At 47.3% G+C, this 19,580-nt stretch overlaps 1 protein-coding gene and 2 pseudogenes across 2 annotated transcripts in view; 2 read left to right on the plus strand and 1 right to left on the minus strand.

Moving 5' to 3' along the window:
- The first annotated feature begins 1,326 nt into the window (after window positions 1-1,326).
- LOC101425833 (transmembrane protein 47 pseudogene) lies at window positions 1,327-5,035 on the plus strand (annotated as a pseudogene).
- Window positions 5,036-10,282: 5,247 nt separating this feature from the next.
- Window positions 10,283-19,580, plus strand: part of LOC101424930 (cancer/testis antigen 55-like) — a 28,572-nt gene continuing 19,274 nt past the window's right edge. The window contains exon 1 of one of the 2 annotated variants that reach the window (XM_071213000.1): window positions 10,283-10,504. In XM_071213000.1, coding sequence (XP_071069101.1) covers window positions 10,441-10,504 — 64 coding nt within the window. In that variant the 5' untranslated portion in view covers window positions 10,283-10,440. Of the gene's footprint in view, window positions 10,505-18,724; window positions 18,870-19,580 lie in introns of those variants that run through there. The other variant, XM_012519963.4, reaches the window with a different exon arrangement.
- On the minus strand, window positions 16,562-18,501 carry LOC105744786 (E3 ubiquitin-protein ligase makorin-2-like; annotated as a pseudogene).

Genomic DNA, 19,580 nt, shown 5'->3' on the forward strand with positions numbered 1-19,580 from the left:
AGACCTGGAGTTTGGCCAAAACCGGAACCCTCCTTCCTCTCTGCCTGCCCCTGAGCGCTGTGGAGGAGGAGGGTGGGGCGCCTTTCCTCCTCCAGGACCCCCTGGGGCCTCCACCTAGTGCAGGGGACACCGTCAGGGCCTCCTGGGAAGGGCGGGGGGCCTGGGCCGTGGGCGGGAGGGAGGGGTCCCTGTGGGTAAACGGGCGGCCCTCCCAGGTGCTAGCGCCGCAGTGACCCCCATCGTAGCGCCGCTGGCCGGAAGTGGGGGGCACCTGGGTCTGCCCCGCCTTTCCTCGGCTCCGCTGCTCTTCGGGCCGCTTTAGCCGGGACCTGCCCTATTGCCCCCCAAACCACCAAAGGGCCTTGCGGTCTGGATTTCAAGCAACCGCCTCCCTCCACCCCCCAACTCCAATCTCTCCGCTGCTACCTTTTGGGACGGGGCCAGTCGGGACACCTTGCAGCTGCAGAATTTCTCCAAAAGGGGGCGGGTTTGCTCTGCTTCCCGATGCGAGGCAACAGGTCGGGCGGCCTGAAAGAATCGTCCCGAGCTCGCGGCAAAGCGCCCGCCTTGGGAGGTCCGGTGCGATCCGTCACGGCCGGGCCCGGGGCCGTCCCTCTGTCCTTCCTCGCGCGCAGACTACAGCCGAGAGGCCCCGAGCGCGCGGCCTGCTCCCGGCGCCGCGGCGCCGCCGTCCTCCATGCCGGCGCCCGGGCCGCGCCGCCGGACGCCTCACTCGATCCGCACCTGCAGGCGGACGTTCAGCATCACCGACGCCACCACGTGTGTTGCCTCTGTTCGCTGTTCGGCTGCTCGTCGCTGCCCGCAGCAACGCTCTCGGGTCAGGGTTTCTCCGCCGGGTGGGGGGTGGGTGGTGGGAAATGCTGGTCTAGGCCTTCCAACCTCAGGGGAAGGGGGCTCTTAGGCGAGGGTAAGGCGACAGAGGTATTTAGCACTTAGCGCATTCAGCCACACAGCACACAGCGAATGACACTCTGAAGACTGCTTAATGGGAGGAAACAAGTCCGTTTATTGTAAAGGGGGAGGCTATTTTATACTCTTTATTGAAGGACCGTGTAAGAGGTTGATTGGATGATACTGGGCGGAGTGAAACGTATGTCAGAGCTCAAGGTAGAAGGAGGGTAAGTTTAAGTGCAGCCGCCAGGCCAGGTCGAAGAAGGTGAGCAGCGTGCGCGTGAGCCCCTTGCAGAAGGTGCCATAGGAGCCGCGCACCGCCGCCGAGCGCGACAGTCGCACCACCAGGCCCGACAGGGCCGCAGCCGCCGCCATGGGCCCGGAAGGGCCAACCGCAACCTGAACCCACGCCACATGCCTAGCGCGACAGCGGCCTGCCGGGCGCCCCGCCCTCCGTCCCTCGGTCCCTCCCCGCCCTCGGCCCTTGCTCCTCCCCCTGGTCCCCGGGCTCCGCAGCCCCGGACCTGTCAGCCCGCCGCAGCCCCGAGCCCCGCTCCTCACTGACGCAACCCCAGGCGGAGCCCCGCCCCCAGGACGCCTCAGAGAGCCGCCCCGAGCCCCGCCCCTCACTTGACGCGACCTGTAGGCGGAGCCCCGCCCCCAGGGCGCCTCAGAGAGTTCCAGAAGCCCTGCCCCTGCCTGGAGCCTCTCAGAGGCCGTCGCAGAACCAGCCCCGCCCCCGCGGATCCGGGACCGAGGGACCCTACCTGCCGGCACAACCCCGCCCCCAAAGGACACGCCCTGCAGGCACAGGCCCGCCACAAGACCCGCCTAGCAGAAACAGCTCTGCCTCCCTTCCTAAGACCCATCTAGTAGCACAGCCCTGCCCTCAAAGGACACGTCCCTCAGGCACAACCCCGCGCACTTCACTTGTGACCGTCAAACAGAACTCCGCCCCCAAGGCCCCCTCCACCTCCGCAGAAGGCGCTCTGCTTTCACAGCACCACCCACCAATGACTTGCCCCACAGACATAGGCCCGCCCACATCACGTGACGCGACCTCCAGAAACAACTCCGCCCCAGGGCCCGACACACAGGCACAAACCCGCCCCCTTCCTGAGACCACGTCACAGACTTGGCCCCGCACACAGACACAGAACACGCCCCGCCGGCACAGCCCCGCTCCATATGGACCTTTTCCAAAATCTGCCCCGCCCCTTCGCAGAACCCTCCCTGCCGGCAGATCCTCACTGTCTCGTGGGTGCTGATGTACCTCAGCCTCTCAAGGCTGCCCGCGAGCTCCGCCCACCACGTGACCCGACTCTCAAGTGAATCGTCAGGCAGGCACAGTCCTGCGGCCTCGGGTCCCGCCCCAGCAGGCACTGCCCTGCCTCCCTCCCGGGACCCGCCCTACCTACACAGGCAGGCCCCCACATACCTGCCTTTCTGACATACCCATGACATCTTGCGCCTGCCCCTCAACCATTCCCACCCCTGTGGGACCCACCTTACAAACAGCCCCGCCCTCACAGGAACCGCCCCTCAGACACAATCCCAACCCTCGTGCACAACCTCGCTGCCAAGGGCCCAGCCTCTCAGGCACAGCTCCGGCCCCACGAATCAGCTCCGAGGAGCACCAGCCCTGCCCACCTTCACTGAAACCGCCCTGTAGGCACAGCCCCGCCCCCACGGTCACGTCCCCAGACAATGCCCCGCCCCCACCGGTCCGCCGCCAACACAAGCCCTCCCCCAAGTACATGCTTCTTTGGCACTGTCCAGCCCCCTACCCCAGACCAGTCTGGCTGGGGCAACCTCAACAGCGGGGGGGGGAGGAGGCAGATTTTGGGCCCTTAGGCCACTGACCTCCTTCGCTATGTACAAACAAACTTCTTCTTTGAAACTCCAGGTATTGATCTTTGAAGTGCATCAGGCAGAAAAAGAATCAGTTTTTTTGGTAAGAGTTTCATATACTCTTCATTCTGTGTCAGTGAAACAACCCAACACAAATCCCACCATGTTTTCAAAAAAAAAACTATTTAAAGAAGCGGGAAAATGCTCATATTTCATTAAGGTCATGGCCTTTAAAAAGAACTCTGCAAAAAAGGCACATTCACCACAACCCCACGCATTGCTGGGGAGTTGACCTGGGTATTTGGGCCCTCTCAAAGTGCCTGTTCAGTGTCACATTTGAACACTTATTTGGCACCCCATGCAACTGTTTAAGGAAACCAGCAGATTCATTTATGCTGAAGCTGACCTTCACAGTCTATGAAAAAGGCAAAACTGCAGCAAGGAAACTAAAGGAGGTGGTGTGGGGCAGGAGGAATCCCGCTACAAGACTAACTAGTCCTCCACTTTCCCACTCACTGCCAAACACAACTTCTATAGTCAGTAAATGTATCTCTCTGGAATGAAGGTGAAATTAAGATATTCTTAGATGAAGGAAGTCTGAATTTGTCTCATGTAGGCCTACCCTTTAAGAATGGCCAAAGGAAGTTCCCTAACCAGGAGGGAAATGATCGTTAGAAGGAGGATGGCACTTAAGGAAGGAAAAAGAACAACTGGAATAGCTAAAAATAGGGGCAAATGTAATACACTATCCTCCTTATGAGTTTATTTAAATCATGTTTGATAGTCAAAGCAAAAATTATAAGGTCATCTGATGTGGTGCTCAATGTATGTAGAGAAAATACTTAAGATATTCATTTATAAGTAAGGAGGATAAAAGGACTTAAATGGAAGTACTGTTTCTGTACTTCACTAGAAGTCGTTTAAAATGTCAATGCCATGACAAGAATAGAAGCAGACACAGAAGAACACACAGCGAATGGACACAGAGAGGACACAACTGGGGGGGGGGGGCGGGGAAGGGGAGATAAATAAATAAATAAATCTTTTTAAAAAAATGTCAATGCCAGTAGAGAGTGGCTGGCATATATTGTAGCACCTAGAGTAATCACTAAGAAAAAAACAAAACTTATACAAAGATATATATTTAAAACAGTATAGATAAATCAATACGGAATTCTAAAAAATGCTCAAGTCGTCCACCATAGGCAAGAAAAGGAAAACAGAAAAACAAAAAATAAAATCAACAGAAATATATAATAAAATGGCATACTTAAGCCCTAACATAGCAATAATTATTTTAAATGTAGATGGTCTAAATATGCCAATTAAAAGACAGAGATTGGTAGGATGAGTTAAACAACAACAAAACCATGATTAACTATATCCTGTTTGCAAGAAACTCCAGTTCTTCTATGATTTAAAACACGTCTTTGTTCTTTAACATGATCGTATGCTTCTTATAAACAGTTTTTCCCACCAAGGACCATAGTTAATATTTTACAATGAAAATAAATGTTAAAAAATTGAGAGAGCGCGTCCTGGGGCCGGTGGCGAAGGTCCGCGGCGGGATCGGCATTGCCGCGGCTGCAGAGGACCACACTCGCCCACCCCGCAGCCCCCGCAGACCCACCTGCACGGCCCTGCGCGGCAGGAAGCGCTAGGAGCCCAAAAGGAGCGAGTTTCGGCTGCTCAGTTGCTCCCTCCATCCGAGGTTTGGCGTTCCGCGCTCCCGACCCCTCTGGCGTCCTAACCTCTAGCCCCGCCCGCCGGCAGTGGCGTGGAGGAGGTGCGCGCGTTGGTGCTGACCCCGCTGAAGCTGGTCGGGTTGGTTTGCGTCTTCCCGGCTCTGTGCTTGGACCTGGAGACCATGCTGAGCCCACCTGCGTCACGACCGTCCACCAGTATTACCTGTCCCTGGGGGAGTCCTGCCGGAAACCCGCCAGCTTGGACATCTGGCCCTGCCAGTCCACGCTCAGCAGCGATTGGAAGATTGCTATGCTGGCTTTATTCTTGGGCGGTGCTGCCATCATTCTCATTGCCTTCCTGGTGGGTTTGATTTCCATCTGCGTGGGGTCTCGAAGGCCCTTCTACCGACCTGTTGTTGTCATGATTTTTGCAGCAGTTGTTTTACAGATATGTCGCCTGGTCCTTTACCCAATGAAGTTCATTGAAACTGTTGGGGTTACAGCTTGGCCTGGGGTGCAACTATATTTTCGTGTGGGGTGCCATCCTTTATTGCCTGACTCCGAAGAACTATTAAGACTACTACTAGAACCAGTGGTCTTAAATTAAAAACAAAAAACAAAAAACAACCAATCATCCCACAAAAGGATCACGTCTGCGTCTTTTCTAACTCATTCACTAGTTTCTAAAATACTTGAGCAGTTTGCGCAGTTGAGTTAATATCCTTTGCCTTTGAGCTATCAACATCATAAAGAGCTTTTACATCCAATTTAGGGATCTGCACAAATTGAGAGTTGGTTAGACATAAGCAAATGCTGCAAATTTCCAATATGTTCATGTCATTTTCCTTGACAAGTGAAGGGTCTATATTACAGCAACTCTTGTGAGAAAACAGTTGGAATGAGAAACGCCTGAATCTCCTATTGCCTGCAGGCGAGCATAAGCACCATTTAGAAGCTCCTTTGCACTGACAAGGAAGCCACTGTTGGAATCCTCATCGCCTGCTTATGGCACCCAATGACTGCATTGGCCATTGGTTATTTGCTTGAGTGAGCTTTGAGAAGTGAACTGCCCTCCAGCATCTAACAGCCGTTGTAAATGTAATTGGTTAATGTACGCATTCTGCCTTCAAAACTACTCTTTTTAACGGGAGTTTATGCTTTGGTCATCCGCATCTCCCTGGGTAGGGAGTCAAGACTGGAAGAGAAATGTGCTTTTCGTTATGTGGTTAGAAATAGTGCCTCAGGCAGGTCTAGAATGGGGAAAAACTGAGAGTCTTGGCTTTCCCAGGGGCAACTAGAAAGAAACATGCATGAGTTGCTTTTGTCCTAAGTACCCATTAAATCATTCACCAAACACTGCAGCAAACAACTGTGCATATATAACAAGCATAACTATTTTTATAGAAAGTGAACCATTAGTATAAATTGTGGTAAGTTGTTCTCTGGACCTACACATATATCCACCCTGTTACACATAAAATTAATATTTGCTTTAGTGACGTGGTTTGAACACTAACCTTGCACACATCATTAAGAGGATTAGACTGATATTCACACTTATTTACCATATGAAAGTACATACACTTTAAAGATTTTGCTCTGTCTCCTCTACTGTTAAACTGGAAACTTAATAGAATTGCATGAGAAGAAAACTTGAAATTGTGTTAATCTGAAAATGAATGATTTTTTCTGTAAACATTACAGTTCAAAAGAGTAGCAATTAGTGTGATTAGTAAGGGAAGAAAATGTAGTAGTGATGTGGAGAGGGTGGCCACGGTGGCTGCTGATGGTCGGGAGAGGGAAGAAGAGATGTGGTATGGGGGCGTTTTCAGGATTTGGAGTTGTCCTGGGTGGTGCTGCAGGGACAGATGCTGGACGTTGTGTGTCCTGTCGTGGCCCACTGGATGGACTGGGGGAGAGTGTGGACTACAACGTGGAACCACTGTCCATGTGCTGCAGCGGTTCTCCAGAATGTATTCGCTGGGTGCAGTGGATGTGCCACAATGATGGAAGAGTTTGTTGATGTGGGAGAGGTGGCGTGGGTGGGGTGGGGCATATAAGGGGACCTCATATTTTTTAAATGTAAAATTTAAAAGAAAATAAAGAAGAAGAAAAAATAAAATAAAATAAATAAAAATTTTAAAAATTACCATTAAAAAAAGAGTGGCAATTAGGATGTTGGAATGATCATTTCCCCTAAAAAAAAAAAAAACATTAAAATAGGTCACTATTTCTTTCAAGTACTTTAAATGTCTTCATTTAAAAAAATAACAATAGATTTATATAAATGTCTAAATGTCTCAGTAGAGGAATAGAATGCATCTGATTATCACCTGGTCCTCTGAAGTTAACTTGATGGGCTGACTGATTTGTGCCCACAATTATGACATGTGTATGTTAAAGGAATATTTTTGATTGTTCAAATGGAAGGAAATGTCAGAATAATAGGAGATAAGTTTGCAATTAGTCTCACCACAAACTTGTGTTAATTCTGTTTAATAGTCAAATTTTGATAGTTTAATTATAAACATATTTTATATCAAATATACAGTTCTAATATGAAAATTATAATTATTTTTGTTAACAAAGACACTAAAACAGTATTCCTGATTTTTACCTTCTTGCAGAAAGAAGCTTTGGAAAAGTAATTTTAAATGCACTTGTGTGCTATTGTAATGCAAAGTCTGTTAAGAGCAGAACCACATCAATGATGCTGAAAACTCTGCTTTCAGCTAGTCTTAAGCCCTGTTGCCAAAGCAACAGCAAACCAAAACAAAACAACAAAAAACTGTTTTATTACTAAAATGCTAAAAAAAATCCTCTTATCTTGTGAATTTTTTATAGAATCACGCAGCAAATATGAAGTACCAGGCTTATTCTCATTTTAGCCATGATAGACAAAGTGATTTAATGCATCCTAGAGAGAAATCTACATAAAAGTATATGATTTTATTTTAAAAATCATTAGAAACTATGAGTAGAAGTTTCCCAGAAAGCTATTAGTATTATAGAATTTTTTGAAATGATTTTCTTGAGAAACAGTAAAATCTGGGGCACACTGTCTTGCTGTTAATTGCATATTGTGAGAGGAGCATGAGAAATATGATATTTGGATTGGGGTTTCAGCTACTAAACACCCTCTATTGTGAGAAGATCCTCTTTATTCCTGAATAATGGAAAAGTAGTACTTTGATACTGATATAAGTGGGGCACTTTTCATCTTGAGTCTTGTCAAGTTTTCATTCTCCGTCAATGTGACAAGCTGGGAAATTACAGAATTTTATTGTTTAAAGCATACATGTTTGCAGTTTACTGAAAAGATTTCTTATATGATTTTTCCCCTGCCCTATGCTATATTTCCACCATACTAATATTTGGAATGTTTTCATACCAACAGGCTCAGTACAACATGAAAAGTGTTGTTCATCCAAAATACTACTTTGTCTGTTGGAATAAACATAAGTGAATTAATTGTTCACCTAAATTAATATTATGTCTTTGCAGCTTTAGTTTTGTTAGATGTTTTCGTACAAGGAAATTTGTTAACTACAAACTCATTTATCTTAGAGAGATGTATATGCACACACATATATAGTGTAAAAGTACATAGCAAGGCAGTTATTTGGATTTCTAGCACAACTACTTAGCCTTTTGTAAGTTCAACATGTGAATTTTTTTTAAAGATTTATTTTTGTAATTTATTTCTCCCCTCCCCCACCCCCAGTTGTCTTCTCTGTGTCCATTCGCTGTGTGTTCTTCTGTGACTGCTTCTATCCTTATCAGCGGCACCAGGAATCTGTGTTTCTTTTTGTTGCATCATCTTGCTGTGTCAGCTCTCCGTTTTTTGGGCACCATTCCTGGGCAGGCTGCACTTTCTTTCACACTGGGCTGCTCTCCTTATGGGGTGCACTCCTTGTGCATGGGGCTCCCCTATGCGGGGGACACCCCTGCATGGCAGGGCACTCTTTGCATGCATCAGCACTGTGCATGGGCCAGCTCCACATGGGTCAAGGAGGTCTGGGGTTTGAACCGCGGACCTCCCATGTGGTAGGTGGACACCCTATCCATTGGGCATAGTCCGCTTCCCAACATGTGAATTTTAAGGGCATAAATATATAAAGATCTATGTGTTTGAAATATAACTGATATATATGAATTAGCATATACCTGAAATAAAATATGCAATGAACTGACTGGTAAGTGACATCTAATCGTATGGCTAGCAATATCATTTATTCAGACTGTATTTTTGTACAGAGCAACACACACTAACCTATGCCTCTGTGTCCTCTTTAATGCCTAAAGTTGTGCCTAGAAATTTCATCTGTCTTTAAAAAATAAAATATACTTCACACTGTTCAAAAAAAAATTGAACGTTTAAGCACAGGAACCTGGAAGTGGAAAAGATCTTTCAGGCCATGTAGTTTAACAACCCCATCATGGAGAAATTATTTTAACAGTATTTCTAGTCAATGATCAATTTCTAGCTGCTACTAGGACGAGTAAAATGGAAATTGAAAGTTTAAAATGCCATTTTTCAATAGCATAAGAAACATGAAATACATAGGTATATATCTGACAAAATATGTGCAAGAATTGTAAAATGAAAAACACAAAGCACTGTTGAAAGAAATTTAAGAAATTCCAAATAAATGGAGAGATTTACCATGTTCAAGGATCAGAAGACTCAATATTCATAAGATGTCATTTCTCCCCAAATTAATGTGCAGATTCAACACAATCCTAATGAATATCACAGCCTTCTTCTACTATATTCCTGGGAAGGACAGGCATTTCAGCTTCACTGGTTGTAGGACCCCATCATGACTGGGATGCAATTAACCAACCCAACAGATGATCAACAGTACTCCAAGGTACTCGAGAGAGCACATGGCATCCCAAATCCTGGGTGAGTTCACCCACATATTGAGTTTCACCTGACATGCTCTTATATCTGGTCATCCTTGCTCTATACCCCATTAGAATCCATTCCACATTCGTTCCCAGGCTCCTGCTCATCCCAGCTGGCAGGGCCCTGTGTCTTGGGAAGCGCATAGATCATTTCCCCTCAAATCAGGCATTGTAAATCTCCCGCCAGGCTGTGCCAGGATCCAGTTCTTGTTATAGGTCTGGGGTTGAGAGTGGTGGGACCTGGTCCTGAGGAGAGAGAGCATCCCTTTGTGAGTGAACTGCTCCAGGAGAAGTGATTAGAGAAAAAAGACCTGATACGGGAGAAAGCTGTTTCCCTATGATGGGGGTGCAGGTTGTGCAACAGGAGGAGATGCTTCAGATAGTAAGGACGCAGCCTCGGCTCTGGCTGCCCAAAGTCCCGATCCGATCTCTCCAAGACTCCCTCCTTTCCCAACAGGGCGCTTTCTCCAAGGGGAGAGACCTGGCAGTGTTGAAGTTTTAACTAATGCAGGGTGTCAGCAACCATCAATCTTCTGGTCTTGATGCTCCTCTCTGAGCAACAAGAAATATGAGCTTCCTTCAAAGCTGCCAGGAAAGCTTTTAAAATTCCCAACCCAGGCCTGAGTTGACCATTCAAATCTTTCCTTTGTCCGTGTTCTCTAGGATGGTCTGAGGCTACCTTCCCCCACTGTCAACTTTGTCATCACCCAGTCACCGGAAGGACTTAATGCCACAAACACTTAGTCTCCCAATGTCCCATCCTTCAACTGGACTGCTTCTCAGGCCACAGCAGATGATAGCTTCAGTAGTCATGATGGAACCCACACCACTAATTAACCATGCCCCACTTTGCCTCCTGCTCAAAGAGGTAGGCAACGCAGGTCCAGAGTCCTCAGATAGGCATGCAACACAGTGCCAGAGTCTTCAAATAGGCATGAAACTGTGCCAGAGTCTTTTTTGAGGGTCTCTTCTCTGAGGATACTTCCACTGTCAGTTACTGGAATTCTATTACTTACCCTTGAGAGAGAAGAGGCATGCTTGAAAAGCCCCAAACTTTCAATAGGGCAGAGAAAAGGGCAGAATGGGATCATCAGCAGATGGAATACAGGGGCCTGCGATGCTTTTCACTTGCAGTATAAATTCCTGTAAGTATAATTTCTAGGTAGGTGGCATTTGACGCTTTGAAGAAATTTGACTTGATTGACCTTCAGAAAGCTTGAACCAATTTACACTCCTGTTTACAGCCTAAGAAACTGCCATTTCCTCACTGATATGAGGTACTTTCATTCTCTGTAATGTTTAACAATGTAATTAGATGAAAAATTCATCTCGTGGGTGCTATAATATGTATTTTTTGATTACTAGTGTGGATGAGAGATTTTACATGTCGACACATTTTTGCCCAACTGTGTGATTTAAAATCATAGGTCGTTCACATTTCTCATTGTAATGGGTATTTTAAAATTAATCTCCAAAAAGCTTTCATCATGTTATATTCCCCTTAGGCAGTGCCTGTTTTTCTATATCTTTACTGGTATTATATGTTTCAAAATTCAGTAGACATTTTATAGTGAAAAAGCATCTTTCCTTTTCTTTCATCTCCTTATATTCGACTACATAGAGGGTGAGCATAAAGTCTCTCGATAATCAGTCATGTGTAATTTTTCTTTTGTGGATTGTATGATCATGACCTTTGCCCATCTGTTAAGTGACGCATCTACATCTGGCAGAGAGGTCACCCTGGCAAGCCTACTTCTTTGAAGACTCAGCCTTCCCTCTTGGAGAAAGACTGAGAAATCCAACAGGCCTCAGGAAGCCCAAAACATACAAAAACAGAAAGGGAGTAAATGCCCATGCAAATGCACACATACACACACACAAGCGCACACAGAAATACTCACATAGTGCTGTAAGGAAAGTGACGTGATTCTAAACAGTTCTTAAAATGGGGTTTAGTGACGGTAGTCCGCTATCTCCACAGTCGCCTTCAACCACTAGGAATGCCCTCAAGAACTGGCTGATGCATTCCACGGGAAACAGAAGACCCTTCTGTCTCATGGTCTGCATAGTAATTTGACTGTGGATTGGCCCCACTTGAACAAAACAGTCTTTCAGATTTTGCTGCAAAAGCTCTGTGACTAAACTCTCTCTCCCTTCCTCCCCCTGGAAAATCCATCCACCCTTATCACCCAGGTCCAATGAACAACTTTGAACATGACTCATCCTGTGCAATTGTCCATAGTCCATTCACTGGGTCCAACACTCAGTTTGATCTCCTTTCATATTTGTACTTGGTGGACAGAAGGTGACAGAACCAGAATGGAGATTCTGCATTTTGTCCACAGAAGCAGCAAGAAGCACATCAGGAAGCTGCATCCAGGGACAGTAAGAGGCAAGCACAGGGCCAGGGGCCTGAGTTTGTACCTTAGTGGTCAGTTCAGGAGCTTGTCTCTGGCAGGCAGGAGGCCAAGTAAAGGCGCCAGGAGGAGGGAATGACCCCTTTGGGAGCATTAGAGGTTCTCCTAATCAGATCTTACGTGGGAAGAGTTAGCTTGTGTCAGCCTTGTTTCAGCACACACTGTCTAGGGCCACATTCGGCTCTTGATGGCTGCTCTAGAGCAGGCTGCCCCACAAGGGTCAAATTGAAAGTGGTTCTCTATTAGAGGGGACCTCTCAGGATGCGGCCTGATGGCTTCCTTGCAGCTATGGCCACTGCTGGGATGGCTGGTATTCTGACCTCTGAAAGGCTACTCATTCCTCTTCAGACTGCTCACGTGGTGAGTTGTGCTCCCGGCACCACAGGGTCATCGCCAACCCCATCTGCTCTCTGGGGCCTAGTTCCCTCTCCTCTGCTTGTGGTCACCCGCCCCACAGGGCCCATCAAGGAGGCTGTGTGCTGACTACTCTTGGCCACCAGTAGAACTTTACCGCCACAGACTGCTCTCGGGCTCCTCTCTACTTCTCCATATTCCTTCTCTGGCAAAGGGGGTGGTTGCGTACCTGAGAGGCATAGTCTTGTAACTCCAGGAGTAGAAGTCTGAAAGGAGCAAAAATGCAAATTGGTCAAAATCCGAGTGAAACTCTGAGTTAAGACCCAAAACACCTGAGGTCTATGGAGCCAAGGGCATGTGAGGAACAAAGGCATGGAGAGGAATGCAAAAACTTCTCAGTTGGTTCATGCTCCAACGTTTGTCTGCATGTGTCAGCAGGATGGATTGTGTGCGTGAGCTGAGCCAAGAAAGCCCAGAACTGATCCTGGAGCACAGAAGGAGAAACGGGATAATTCATGTGTCAGAAATCAATAGTGAAGGGATGGCATATTCAATCAATGATCTCCTGAGAGGATATGCTTGCTGGTTCGAAGAAAATACGCACCCAGTCTAATCTCATACTGTAAGCAGCAAGAAACTACTGATGAATTATATTCAAATCTAAAGAATTAAATGATAAGAGCATGCAATTGATATCATGTGACTGCTTACCCATCCTCTCAGGAGGGAAATAGCTCTATGGGCTTACTGCAAGACCAACAATAAAGGAACACATCAATTGATGAAAGTACATTAAAATTCAGTCATGCTCTCCATGTAGACAAATAAATTGCAAAATGACTTGGAAATGTATTTGTCATATATCTAACAGTGTTTCAGTATTTCCTAAACAGAGTGCATATACACATTTACAAGAAAACACTGAGACAACAGTAGAAAAAGGAAACTGATTTCAACAGATGATTCCATGAAGATGAAGGACAAATGTACAATAAACATGAAAAAGGCTCGGTATTCATAGTATTCAAAAAAGGCAAATGGAAGTAATTATCAGACACCATTTCCCCCAACATTGTGTTGTGAAAATTTTCCTCCAACACTTAAACACTATGAAAAAATCTGGGAGCTAAAGAGAACTATGATCACTTAACGACTTTGATCAATATTTATTTATACATTAATTAATGCAGAAAAATCAACATAAGGCCCCCTTGCCTACAAAGAGCAAGTCTCCTTCCTTGTCTGTTCTTTTCTGGCTTTTAACAAAACTACATATAATTCCTATATAGTTAGATTTAATGTGAAGGTACTATTTGATGTTTTGGTTTTTTTTTTTTTAAAGATTTATTTATTTATTTATTTATTTCTCTCCCTTTTCCCCTCACTAAACCCCCCCAACCCAGTTGTCTGTTTTCTGTGTCTATTTGCTGCGTCTTCTTTTTGTCCACTTCTGTTGTTGTCAGCAGCACCAGGAATCTGTGTTTTTCTTTTTGTTGCATCATCTTGTTGTGTCAGCTCTCTGTGTGGGCAGCGCCATTCTTAGGCACGCTGCACTTTCTTTTGCACTGGGTGGCTCTCCTTGTGCATGGGGCTCCCCTACGCGGGGGATACCCCTGCATGGCAGGGCACTCCTTGCATGCATCAGCACTGCGCATGGGCCAGCTCCACAGGGGTCAAGGAGGCCCGGGGTTTGAACTATGGACCTCCCATGTGGTAGACGGACGCCCTAACTGCTGGGCCAAGTCCACTTCCCTCTCACATATATTATTTGTACCAACTAAATAATATCCTTACTGATTGACACATTGTGGTTAATTTCACCATCCTCTGATTGTTGGGCATTGAGTTGTTTGTAAGTTTTTGCTATTACAAGCTGCTTTGTACAAATAACTTATTTTTTTCCTCCGGAATTTTTTATTTTTAACTGTTGATATATCACCAGAAGTGAGAGGCTGGGCCAAGGAATATGATTGCACAATACAATACCAAGTTGTTCTCTGGAAAAAGTGTGCTAATTTACAATGCCATCGGCAGCACATAGCTGTACCTGTTTCCTTACAGTCTTACAAACACTGTGTTTTATTATTTTTGGTAGTTTGATATGTTTGGAGGTGTTTCTTAGAAAAACTTAAATATTTAAGAAATTTTTTTCAAATACTGACTTTCTATTTTAATTTATTTGCCTTGTGAGTGGCTTGCTCATTTCTGTGGAAAACATAGGCCCAAAGTCATTTCAGTAGCAACGCTAAATTCAAGGTCTAATTAAAATCATTTAAGGGTGTGGTCCATCTTGGGGCAAAATTCCTCTCTGAGTGAAGGTCCTGTGAAACTTAGAAAACAAGGTATCTGCCTCCAATACACAATGGTGGGCCGGGCATGGGATAGAATTTCCCATTCTACAGGGAAGAAACTGAAAGGAAAACCCGAGTCAGTGATCCCAAATAAGCTCTAAACCCAGCAGGGAAAACTCCACTAGATTTCAAGGTCTGAGAGTCATCGATAATTTGACCTCCTGGCCTGCTGGAGTGGCAGCCTCACCCTTTCCAAGTGCTTATATAGCCCCAAATGCTCGGATGGAGGTTGCAAACTCTCTGAGAACTCGGCTGGTGGCCAGGCTCTCTGTGAATATCGGGACACAGACGCCACCATCATCTCCAAGCAATGGGGTGGTAGCACTCTCCACAAATGTTGCGGTGCAAGGCCTGCTGTGAGACAATAAATTCCTGTACCTTAAGATAACTGGTCTGTAGTACTTTTCTAAAGAAGCCCTGGCAAACTAAGACAGTCATTGCACTCCAAAAGAACTGTGTGAATTTTCCAGTTTATACAGACAGAAATATGGGGAAAATATGTAAAAGGGGATGGTAAGGGTGAGGGGTAGTGGTGGAAGGACCCAAAGGATTTAGGAAATTCTTGGAGGGTGGATAGTACAGACTTCAGAGCACAGAAACAAAGATGCCTACAAGGGAAGTGCCCCTCCCCCCAAATCCTCAGTAACCAGAGGGACATGCTGGTAGGGGGCTATGTCAAGTGATCTGCTTGGAAGGAGGTAAGTGATCTCTAACTGTTGGCATTATCGGCGGGGGACTCTGGAAACCAGAGAACTAACGAGTTGGGGCCTGCCGAGGTTGGGAAGGCATCTGTCGCCAAGGAGTGGCATCAGGGCCAGGGCTTCAGAGAGGGGATCACAGGTGGGTGAGCACTTTCCCCTCCTGCTCCCCCCACCCTGACCACAGGAAACCTCCCAGGGATCAGAGACTTCTCTGTCCAGGGTTTCCTGAAGAAAGAGCCTAGCGTGTGTCCAAGGGGGTGCGAATGAGAGCAAGGCCGGGTGCTGGGAGCCGGGGATGGAGACGTGGGAGGGAAGCCTTGGAGCCAGGCAGCCGCCTGGATGTAGGTGGCTGCTGTTGAGAACAAGGGGCAGAAGGCTGATTCGGGTGTCTGTCCCCAGAACACGGAGAGCCCTTGAGAGGCCAAGGTCGCTTTGAAAGGGTAACACTCACTGAATGACCTGTTTTGGGGTGTTGACAAAGCAGGTGCCCTGCTTCTAACAGCATTCCACGGGCTTGGGGGCACGTTGGAGTTACTTGGGTCCTCCTTCAGGCATTGTCGCGCAAATGGCCTCGAGTGTGACGTGGACATGGGGATTCATAAAGCTGAATAAATGTTTTAGAAACAGATTTTCAGTGAGTGACACGTTAAAGCCAGCCTACATCTTCATGGAATATTTTTAATGTGATAATGTATGTATATGGAAGGTTGAAGACACCAAAGAAAGAGAAATGATGTAACCCATACTCCCTGCATGGTGCTGCATCACCTGAATCCACCCACCTAGCCATCCTCATCTCCAGATCAATTTGATGAATCATACTTAAAAACAGCACTGAGGTCCATAACGTGCTTTGCTATCAAGCCACAGCTTCCAAACAGAGCTGGACCCAGCCTGTGTGTGTGTGTGTGTGTGTGTGTGTGTTTACCACAAGATATTTAAATACACAAGGTAATGCACTACAGAGGAATCCTTTCCTAGGGTTAAAAAATCCTTTGATAAGAGAAATTAATCTGCTGCTGTAGGGACAGCTGAAAGTTGACTGTTTCTGGGGAGAGAAAAATCAAGACGCACAGGCACCAGACTTGTTTAAAAACCATCCATCAGAACTTAGCCTGAATGGTTAGTTGGAAGTGCAGCTAAGTTACCGACTGTAAAAACGGCAATTCCATGTACTTGTTAGGTTTTTTTAGGTCCTTCACTGTTCCCATGGCTGTAATAACGGAGAGTGGATCAGACCAAGGTGAAGTGCAACCCCAATCAAGTCCGAGTGACACGCCATCTAGTGCTGTGGTACTAGGAAGCTCTGCACACCCTAGCTCGGTAAGGACTCGGCCGGCAGAGCCCAAGACGCGGCGGGTCATCATCGACTGGGCTCTTTAGGGCTCTGCCGACTCCACTGCGGAAAGGTACGTGAAGAGGTTCCCAAGCTCTGTCACGTGAACATCGTCAGTGCGGCATGTTCTGGCTTTCTCGATTCTTGATGAAGTTCCAGAGCCGCCCTGAATTAAAGAACCTCACAGTGCCTTCAGAACTGAGATGTTTCTGTGGTTTTTCAAGCTGTGCTACCTGCTCATCAGGGTTAGCATGGCAGTAGAGGCATTTGCTTCCAAAAGAGCAGGTCCCCTTGCCCTGCTCAAAATATTTACAAGTTCCCCCCCCTCACATTTCCTGTTCGAAAGCTTCAAACAACTCATTCTTTTTGTTCTGATCCTCTGCTGAGTACACACTTGGAATTACAAACTCTGATATCACATGGCATTCTGGACAAGACTTAAGGATTGGGTTCTTAAGCTGCTTGGCACGCCTCCAATGTTGAATGCAAGACAAGCAGTAAGTGTGATTGCCATTGGAGAGAATCCCAAATCTCTCCGAAGCAGATGCCTCCTGGAGGATCACTTCCTTGCAAACACTGCACACTTTGTCCTGACTTGCCTGGAAGGCAAAGGTCTTTCCCATCTCGTTTTCAAATGCCAACATGCAGATCTCTGCATATGCTTTCCTTTGCTCTGAATTGAAGGGATGCAGGACCTGTAATCTACAGATTTCACACATTTCACCCTGCAGGTAGAAACAAGCATCTCCAAAATGACTGTCCCTAGCAGCTGCATAGGGGCAGAACTGCTGCTCTGTGTTGTAGAAGCTACTGGCTTCTAAATCATCAAGGCCACTCCTGATTGCTTCTCGGTAAGAATGTGGCTTCATCTCAGGGTTATTCTGGAAGTCACTGTAGCCTCCTTGGTTACTTACCATGCAGGGGCGAGTCTTTTCTTCAGCCATGCCACAGAGATTTACGTCTCTAGGTACCAATGTTCTCTTTTCACATTTTCCCAGGTTCGTGTAAGTTTGTTTGCATAATAGATGCAATGAGGTCGGAAGGAGGGTGAGGGCTGTGGAAACCCGAGGAGGGCACACTGTGGGGCTTGGTGCCCACGGCATGCCCTGCAGCAGAGGGCCTCATATGATCTTATCTACAATGGGTTCATTGGCCCAATAACCCTTCTGATATTATTTGCAGATGGTGGATGGCCTGTTGTTTGCTAAGTCATGTGAAAGAGGCACTGGTTTCCTTCCTGACACACTGAGCATAAAATACCTGCAAGTGGCCTGCTCGGTGCTCACAGTGGTTGGGCTGGGGGGCCTTGGTCATGCTGCCACCTCTTGTTCTTGCCACCACCATCACTCTGTCTTGGCCCTGCCCATCCCACAATGGGTGTGTGTTTTTTTAACTTTTGATTTTTAAATAATGCCAAACTTACAAGAAAGTTGCAAAAGTAGTACAGAGAACTCCAATATACCCTCTACCCAGATTTAACACCTTTAAACATTTTGCCACTTTGTTACATCATTCTATTTATCTTCTAAACATTTATGAGTAGGTTGCATACATCATGCTCCTTTACAACTTAAACATATTTCCACGTGTTTTTACTAAGAACAATCAGCCCGTGTTGGGCCAGGTAGATGTGAAAGCTGGGCCTTTCCACAGCCTATGGTAGCATCTGACACTATACAGAAACCCTTTGCTTAGGGCTGACCACTGAACCCTGTGTGCAGGGGAGGAGGGCGTCACGAGACAAAGGAGAGAAAAGGACTCAGATGCAGGGGGGAATGTGGGCTACACAACTGGGAGCCGGAACCGGGAACAGTCTCCTGTCTCAAGGCAGGATGCTGCTCCACCTTCTAGGTAGGACTCCAGGCGCTCCCTGAAGCCCCGCAGACAAGACACCCTACACTCTAACAGGAACTCAGGAGTCAAATACTAACGATTCCGGACAGCCACCGCGTTTCCTCCCTCGTCTGTGGTGGGAGGAGCCATGACTTCCAGCGCACCAGCCCCCGCACCTCAGTGGCCGCTGTCCTGAGGTTGCTGCACTCCCATTGGGTGGTATGTCAGGAGGCGGGCACAAGGGCGGGACACACTTAGGGGGCGGGAATTTGAGGGCCGCCGACTAGCGGTTGGCCCGCCTAGAGAAGGGGGCGTGGCCCCTGAGCGGCCGCTGTGATTGGAGCGTGAAGGGAAAGCGGACGCCTTAGCAGAGAAAGTTCTAGTGCCTGGGTCGCGCGTTGCCTAGGCAGGCGCTGACCGTTGTACCATGTTTCGATGCATTGTCCGGGCGCTGACCTTCTGGAGGAGGGCAGGTCGCAGAGAAGAGGATTCGGAGCTGGAACTGGGGCTCTTGGAAGGTACCCACCCCTAGGGCGTTCCCCTCCATCACCTGTCCCAGGCCTCTGAGGCTCGGAAGGTCTTTGTCGCCCAGAGCGGCGCCATTTTGTGGTACTGTGGGGGCCGCCGCCAGTCCCCGAGTCCCCAAGAACTGGGCTATGGGCCCACGCCTCCAACTCTCCTGCGCTGTTGGTGTCACAGAGAAGGTCCCTGGGGCCTCTGCCCCACTCCTGCACTACCCCAGCTACCGTCGCGCTTTGTGCGAAGCCTTCCTTTTTATGTTTCAAGTAGTGGTGACTTTCCCTGAGGTGAGGGTGGGTTTGGTTTTGTTGCGAAATGGGCAGGTCTTTTGAAGCCAAGCGGTTGAGTTATCCCAAGTGGCTGGTCACCTGTAAGAAGGCTGGGGCTCTGCGTTAACTTCACTTTTGTGTCTGAATCCCACCCTAGCGTCTGGCACAGAGCACATGCTCAGTGGCTGCCTTTGAAGGTCCGCATTTAGTTGGCGGGAGTCCTTCAAATGCTGACGTGGTTTTCTCAGAATGGTCGGATCCCTGCTGTGACGAGCACTTACGTCTTCTGTGTATTGAGTACTTGGATATGCTAAGGGCCTTAAGGTTATTGGTGACATTTAATCCTCACCACAAAAGCCAAGGAGGGATGGAGTAGTACGGTTAAGTTCATTTTACAGTAGAACAAGGGAGACAGAGATGGGAAACGAGGGCAGTATGTGG

This window comes from Dasypus novemcinctus, chromosome X (genome assembly GCF_030445035.2).
Source record: "Dasypus novemcinctus isolate mDasNov1 chromosome X, mDasNov1.1.hap2, whole genome shotgun sequence".
NCBI classification, from domain to species: Eukaryota; Metazoa; Chordata; class Mammalia; order Cingulata; family Dasypodidae; genus Dasypus; species Dasypus novemcinctus.